At 50.6% G+C, this 7812-nt stretch overlaps 1 protein-coding gene across 1 annotated transcript in view; it reads left to right on the top strand.

Moving 5' to 3' along the window:
• POLR1C (RNA polymerase I subunit C) overlaps positions 1 to 2348 on the top strand; it is a 3196-nt gene extending 848 nt beyond the window's left edge. The window contains exons 3-8 of the mRNA XM_018555731.1: positions 3 to 208; positions 298 to 417; positions 560 to 715; positions 1229 to 1378; positions 1849 to 1965; positions 2193 to 2348. Coding sequence (XP_018411233.1) covers positions 3 to 208; positions 298 to 417; positions 560 to 715; positions 1229 to 1378; positions 1849 to 1965; positions 2193 to 2311 — 868 coding nt within the window. The 3' untranslated portion in view covers positions 2312 to 2348. The remainder of the gene's footprint in view (positions 1 to 2; positions 209 to 297; positions 418 to 559; positions 716 to 1228; positions 1379 to 1848; positions 1966 to 2192) is intronic.
• Positions 2349 to 7812: the final 5464 nt, after the last annotated feature.

Below are 7812 nucleotides of genomic sequence, written 5' to 3'. Positions count from 1 at the left end.
AGGCGGTACCTCTGGGTGGGCGGGGCCATTGTTTCTCTCCCTGTAGTCAGTCTGGTTCGGGTCTCCTCCCCGCAGGTCCCCACCATGGCCATAGAGAAGGTCTACGTCTATAAGAACACGTCCATCATACAGGACGAGATCCTTGCCCACCGCCTGGGCCTCATCCCCATCCGCGCTGACCCGCGACTCTTCGAGTACCAGAACTCAGGTGAGTAGAGGGGGACCCCCCCCTCTGTGTACCCAGCTGTGTGTAATACGAGGCTGTCGGAGGTCCTCATGGCTGCTCTTACCTTTTAGATGAAGAGGAGGGAACAGAGATCGACACGCTGCAGTTCGAGCTGAATGTGAAATGTAAGCGGAACCCCCGAGCGGCTAAGGACTCCTCCGACCCCAGCGAGCTCTACCTGGACCATAAAGGTGAGGTGTCTGCTCCCTATCCCGGGCCCTATTCTGTCTGGGGCCCCCACCAATGCTACCCTATACCTCTTGTCTCTTCCCCTGCAACCCCCTATCCCCCCCTCCAAGACTGTCCCCCTAACACTGTCTCTTTCCTTCGCAGTATACACCAGTCAAATGACGTGGCTCCCTCAGGGGAACCAATCGGATCTCTTCCACGACATCGATCCACCGCGGCCCGTGCACAGCGACATCCTCATCGCCCTGCTTCGGCCCGGCCAGGAGATCCACGTCGTCGTGCACTGCGTCAAGGGAATTGGTAAGATACCTGGGAGGAAGGATGGGGATCTGCATGGAGTAGGATAGAAAAATGGGAGCCATCTTTGCTGACTTGAGTGTGCAGGCGGCTGGGTGGTCATCCTTATCCTCGGCTTCAATACTTTATAGGTCAGACCTGGAACAAGGTTGGCAGGCAAAGAAGTGTTCCAGGTTAAGGCGCCGAGCCAAAAATGGGAATGACAGCCCTGGAATCTCTCCTGATCTCTGGTCCCGTGTTCTTAGGGTGGTCTCTCTTCTGATCCGATATTCTTAGGGTGGTCTCTCTTCTGATACGATGTTCTTAGGGTGGTCTCTCTTCTGGTCCGATGTTCTTAGGGTGCCCTCTCTTCTGATACGATGGTTAACACCAGGAGATAATCTTTTCACACATTCAATGTTTGTATCTCGATATAGAAACTCTACCAATCGGTTTCCAGTGTACAAAATGTTTACTGTTTTATATCAGTTTGTGTTCAGAGCCTGAATGTGTGTGGAACTCTGTGTGCTCTTACAGGGAAGGACCACGCCAAGTTCTCCCCAGTGGCCACGGCCAGTTACCGCTTGCTGCCGGAGATCACGTTGCTGCACCCCATCGAGGGCGACCTGGCGGAGAGGCTGCAGACATGTTTCTCTCCTGGAGTGATCGTGGTGGATGTTGTGAACGGTGAGTGAGGTCCGTCAGTCTGTGGGTGAGGAGGACTGAGGGGGGGGAGATCATTGTGCGATCACTCTGGTGGTGAGGAGTGTCGTCATTCCTCCTCATACCTGATGGGGTGGTGGTGCAGAGGGGGCAGGAAACTTGGCGTCTTGGTGTGGGATCATGGGGGGAGGGGGGGCTTGAGGTCGAGGTGCGGGGTCTTGGTGTGGGGGGCTTGGGGTAGAGGTGTGGGATCTTGGTGGCGGGGGGTTTGGGGTAGAGGTGTGGGATCCTACTGGTGGTGGTGAGTGTCCCTCATTGCCAGTAGGTCCACCTGTCCTGGTTATTGGTGAGGCCGGGTGGAAGAGGGGGTTGGTGTGGTGAGATTGCAGCCGTCCCTTTCCTCTCCACCATCCAGCCACTATCTGGCCAGCCATAGACCCGAGCACAGTGTTTGGGGCTCCCTGTAATCATCTGCATTGTGTCCCTACCTGCAGGGAAGAAAGTTGCCCGTGTGGAGAACTCACGGATAGACACGTGCAGCAGAGAGATCTTCCGCCACGAGGACCTGAAGAACGTGGTGCGCATGGAGCGGGTGCGGGACCACTTCATCTGTGAGTACGGCATGTGATGCGTGTCCCCGGACTGTATAGGGATTGTAGGAGATGAAATGAAGAACAGCGGGGCAGAAGATTCTTTGGACGTGTGTAGGACATCCCGTGTCCACAACTGGTTGATCACTTGGTATCTCCATGATCTCTGGTCCAATGTTCTTCGTCTCTTGTCCACCAAACGCGTCTTACATCCCCCCCCAGGAATCTCTAACATCTCTCTCTTTCAGTTTCCATAGAGTCCACCGGCATCCTGGCCCCCAACGTCCTGATGAAAGAAGCCATCGCGGTGCTGATGGGGAAATGTCGCCGCTTCCTGGATGAGCTGGATGCAGCTCAGATGGACTGAAGCTGAGGACGTGTCATCTGAGGGGCCCGGAACACTGGCTGCATGCTGAGACTGTCCGAGCGTGTGATTGGTTCTGTGTTCAGGACTAACCACCAGTCATACGGTGCCTTATACTGCCAGCTGAACTGTGACTGGACGATGTGTTCCCTGCCTGTGGCGCTGGTCACGGTGCGGAGAGTCTGGGACCCGGACAGGGTTAAATTATTGTTCTGTTCAGTCCGTTGGATGTGAATGTTGAACATTTTGAAGGACAGATCGCTCCCGTGTGTTATAGGATTGTACAAGATGGCGGAGAATCCATCTGATTTGTTGTGTTCTGATAAGATGTGTTCTCTGAAATAAAATGGCCGATGTGTTATGATGGACGTATAGGGTACAATCTGGTCTGTACAGACCAATAACATCACCACACACAGAGCAATCATTGCGGGGAGTGAGGTCATAGAAATGAGAATCACATGACCGCCCTCATCTGCAGGGTAGATACGTCTCCACCAGTCTATGATGACCAACGTGGACCGGTCTGCTCCTGGCTCTGCAAGGTGAACCGGTCCCTGTTGGTGTATCAAGAGTGCGGTAGGAAGGAAAGTCTCCAATATGGGGTTCAATGGGAACAACTTTATGAAAAATAGTTACTTTGTAGCCTCAATTTACTTAAATAAATCCCATGTCAGGTTCTACGACCCATTGGGGATATTTCCCTTCACTTCCTGTCTCCTAGCCACAACAGGAAGTGAGCGGGAATCCTTCCAAAGCGAGGGAAATCCCTGCGGCCAGAACTAGTGTCCCCACTGGAAGATTCCTCATCCATTCCTGTTCTGGTGACCACCCAAAATGTGGGATATTCTTTCGCTTTTAGGCCTCATTCACACCGCCGTACAATACGCAGCGTATAGTCCCATATGCAAATAAATGGCTCCATACACATAGCTGCGTGTGGCGCGTAAAGATGTGCAAATAAAAAATGGACCCGAGATGCATCCGGGCTCCGTATGTCTGCGTATTTTGCGCACGTACGGGCGTGCAGTACATTAGAATTTCTGTTAAGAATGATGCATTCTGGGATTGCATGCATACGTGTATATACGCAATATGCAACTTTGCTCTTGCCGTGCCTTGTGTGCGCATGAGGCCTTAATGAAGACGATCGTCAGGACAAACAGAGAGGGTGGATTTACCTAATGGGGACACAAACATGACAGGGGGTCTAATCCCACCACTCCATCCACAACTAAAAAAAAAATGGCTTTGGTTTTGCTTTAAAGGAGAACTATGGGGTCAGGGCTTTTCCCCATAGTCCTCCTAAGAGGCACGGGAGGACACAAACTAGCGTCCCCCCGTCACCCTAAGCTCAGTATACCGCAAGCTACAGCTCGCGGTATACTGAGATGCCGCAGGCGGGACGGATCCCGACAATTATGTCTGGATCCGCCCAGCTGCTTGAGTGACAGCGGGCGCTGCCTATGTAGAGGCAGAGCCAGCTGTCCCCGCCCCCTCCCCCGTCCGTTCTGCCAGTCAGCGCTGGAGGATCGGGGAGGGGGGAATCCAGCCCCTCCCCTGTCACGGCTCTCTGTAGGGAGGTGAGCGAGCGACGTTATGTGTTCGCTCACCTCCCGATCTACTGAGCCGACCTGTGACAGTCTCATTGTCACAGGTCGGCTCAGATTATGAGGCTGAGTGAAAATCACTCGCCTCATAATTCTCCTTTAAGCCTAATGAGGACTAATTAAGATTTCTTTACCCTACGTATGCTATGCCCAGAGTGTGGTGGTGGCACTGGGAAAGGGGTACCCATGTTCTCTTTGAGATTAACTGGGGAGGGAATGTATCATACTGGAGCAGTTGCCCATGGCAACCAATCAGCATCTCTCTTCAGTTTGCTCAGTTGGGATTTGAAAATGAGAGAGAGGTGCTGATTGGTTGCCCTGCAAATTTGCTCCAGATTTTGCCTGCTCCAGTCTTGATAAATCCCCCTCGCTGTATCTAGATCTCATACCTTCCATCATTTCATTCACCAGTACAAAATATTCTGATTGCTCAATGTTCAGGAGTGTTGGAGTTCCTTCATCCGTTCCTAACAGATACTGGACCATGATGGAGCCTCACTTATATGATGGCAAGCTGTGGTCAGTGCAGCAATGCCCTCCAGGCTGCCATCTGATAATTGGCCACAAGGTGGCGCTGATGTGATGTGTGCCAATGATATGATGGGACTTGTGCTCTATACACTCCCAATTCACACTTGAGCTAAGCATCTTTGGACTTTTTTTGAGCATTTGTAACGGCGTTCTTGCCAGCGTTTTATTATTCTTTTAGCCCAAAAAATACCAGTTACTAAGGATAAAATATGAAACTGTTTTTCATTTGTTCCCATTGAAGTCTATTGGGCCCAAGACGGTCAACTCAGCCCCAAAAGAAGCTCATGTACGCTTTCAAGCTCCAGAACGCTTAGGTGTGCACGGGGGCCAAACAATGGGATTCTTCCTGCTGGGGCGTCAAAGCACGTCGCCATTCCAGCTACGAAATGCTCAGTTGTGAATGAGGTCTCGGATTGCAGCCATGTTTTGGAATAAAGGGGACCCCCCACCCCCTTCTCACCACAATCAGGGCCGGATTTACTCTCCCTACCTTCGCCCGCAACTTCCGCACAAGGTCAACCGATGCCGCCCCGGTGGCCTTGTGGTTAATCCGGGCCTGACCACAATGACATTTCTGATATTTGACCTCCAGGGGTCACCAGATCACCAACTCTGGACGATGATGGAAGGTCGCAGTCTGAGCTGGTAGCAGTTGGTTACATTCAACTGGATTTGTTCTGTAGCATTGAAGATGTTTCATAGTTTCCCCCAAGCGGCTTCTTCAGTTTTAACCACTTGCTGGCCAGGTGTTACACCCCCTTCCTGTCCCGGCCATTTTTCTGTATTCAGCGCTGCGGTGCTTTGACTGACGTTTATTCCGTCATGCAACGCTGTACTGAAATTAATTTTATACCATTTTTTGGGGGCAGATAGAGCTTTCTTTTGGTGGTATTTAATCACCACTGAGGGGTTTTATTTTTTACTATATTAAGGAAAAATTACTGAATTTAATGTTGAAATTTTTTTTTTTGAACATTATGTTATAAAACACCAAACATGTCAAGTTTAAAAATTGCGCGCACCCGCGAAATTGCCAAAAACTACCATACCCAAAATTGGCCATAGGCGACGCTTTAAAAGCTTTTACCGCTCATCAGTTTAGTGTTATCAGTGATTAATGGCCCTACAATTATTGCCCTCACTGCGACGTTCGCGGCGATATGTAACTTGTGCGGCGTAATGGGCGCAATCGTCGTTTTCGCAGGTATGCGCACCTGACGCATGTTTACATGCGTGTATGTAGGGGTGGGGACTTAAAACAAAAAATTGGGTTTTTTTAAATTCTTTTTTAAGTGTAACTTTAAAAAATATTTTGGTTAAACTTTTTTTTTTCCACTTATCTTTATTGCTATCACAGAGGGGGCTAAGAAACCCCTATATGTGATCGCAAAAGATGTGACAGGTCCTCTTTATGGAGACATCAGGGGTCTCCAAGACCCCTAATGTCACCTAGGACCCCCCTGAAGAAGCTGATGAAGCACAGATCTGGTTCATCAGCTTCTCTCCAGCGCCTGAATCTGGAGAGTGACACGAGAATGCGGAAGTGATGTAATATACAACACTTCCGCATTCTGACAGCGGAGAGGGGACCGGCGAGAGATCGTGAACCGACCTCCCTCTGATCCCCTGTCAGAGTGGCACTATGCTGGTCCCGGGCTCGCACCGGGCACAGCGCAGCCCGGGATCAGCGCGACAGCGGGAGGGGAGAGCCGCGGAGGGGGGCGCACATACCGGGACCTTATACGAGCGATCCGGCGGCTCTATAGCAGGCGGATCGCTTGTATGTTAATAGGCATCGCTGCCGGTTTTTAAATTGTGTCTTTCCCGCGCGCCGCGCTGTTACATCCAGGAAGCTCCCGGCCGGCCGTGTATACACAACAGCCGGCCGGGAGGTAGTTAATGAGTGTTCCAACATCTATACTCACACAGTTGGCACAGGCACCTCAATCACCACGGAATCTGTAGATGAGACTGGCCAAGGACAGGATGAGAGGTGTTCTAGCTGTGGAACCTCCTGTTCTAGAATCCCAGCCTTAGTCTTAGGACGTCTGCATAGGGGTTTATTGCCCACCGAGCTGACACATTCTATGGGGATTAGGGTGTCTGTGCTACCAGTGTGTGGATAGAAATGTTGGGGTATCTTCCTGACCATCATTGGAACTGAAGAAGTAGCCCAGAGCAAAGTTGTATTTTTCTGACTCTGCAGGTGACACCTTGCCCAGTATCATTAGGGTACAGCACTGCGGTATATGTCAGAGCTCTATACATGTATAATAATAGTGTGTGACTGTGGGGGGGACATTAGAGTGTAAGCTCCTCTGGTGCAGAGACTGATGTGACTGGTTCAGTGTTCTCTGTACAGCACTATGGTATATGTCAGAGCTATATAAATGTATAATCATAGTGTATGACTGGGGGCGGAGGGGGGGGGGCATTAGAGTGTAAGCTCCTCTGGTGCAGAGGTTGATGTGACTGGCTCAGTGTTCTTTGTACAGCACTATGGAATATGTCAGAGCTATATAGATGTATAATAATAGTGTGTGACTGAAGGGGGACATTGGAGTGTAAGCTCCTCTGTACAGAGACTGATGTGACTGTGGGGGGGACATTAGAGTGTCAGCTCCTCTGCACAGAGACTGATGTGTCTGGTTCAGTGTTCTCTGTACAGCACTATGGTATAAGTCAGAGCTATATAAATGTATAATCATAGTGTGTGAATGTGGGGGGACATTAGAGTGTAAGCTCCTCTGTACAGAGACTGATGTGACTGGCTCAGTGTTCTCTGTACAGCGCTGTGGTATATGTCAGAGCTATATAGATGTAGAATCATAGGGTGTGACTGTGGGGGGACATTAGAGTGTAAGCTCCTCTGGTGCAGAGACTGATGTGACCGGCTCATTGTTCTCTGTACAGCGCTGTGGTATATGTCAGAGCTATATAGATGTAGAATCATAGGGTGTGACTGTGGGGGGACATTAGAGTGTAAGCTCCTCTGGTGCAGAGACTGATGTGACCGGCTCATTGTTCTCTGTACAGCACTATGGTATATGCTGGTTCCCCTTTAAGCGTCCTTTCCCCCCCAGGTTGGTGCAGAGACTGATGTGACCGGCTCATTGTTCTCTGTACAGCACTATGGTATATGCTGGTTCCCCTTTAAGCGTCCTTTCCCCCCCAGGCAGACGATGAAATATTGGTAGGTATGGGGTGGGGTCGGCATGACATCCATCTTTTATAGCGCTCAGGGGAGTCGTGATACGAAGAGCTGTAACAATAAAATCTGGGAAACAGGAAGTCGCTGTGCGCTGATTCAGGAAAACGTTGACGGCGATATATCTGGCGGAGGGTCGGGCTCGGAGTGGAGTT

This window comes from Nanorana parkeri, unplaced genomic scaffold, assembly GCF_000935625.1.
Source record: "Nanorana parkeri isolate BGI_ZX_2015 unplaced genomic scaffold, ASM93562v1 scaffold210, whole genome shotgun sequence".
NCBI lineage: Eukaryota > Metazoa > Chordata > Amphibia > Anura > Dicroglossidae > Nanorana > Nanorana parkeri.
The sequence above is the reverse complement of the archived record's forward strand: the minus strand, read 5'-3'. Positions and strand labels throughout refer to the sequence as shown.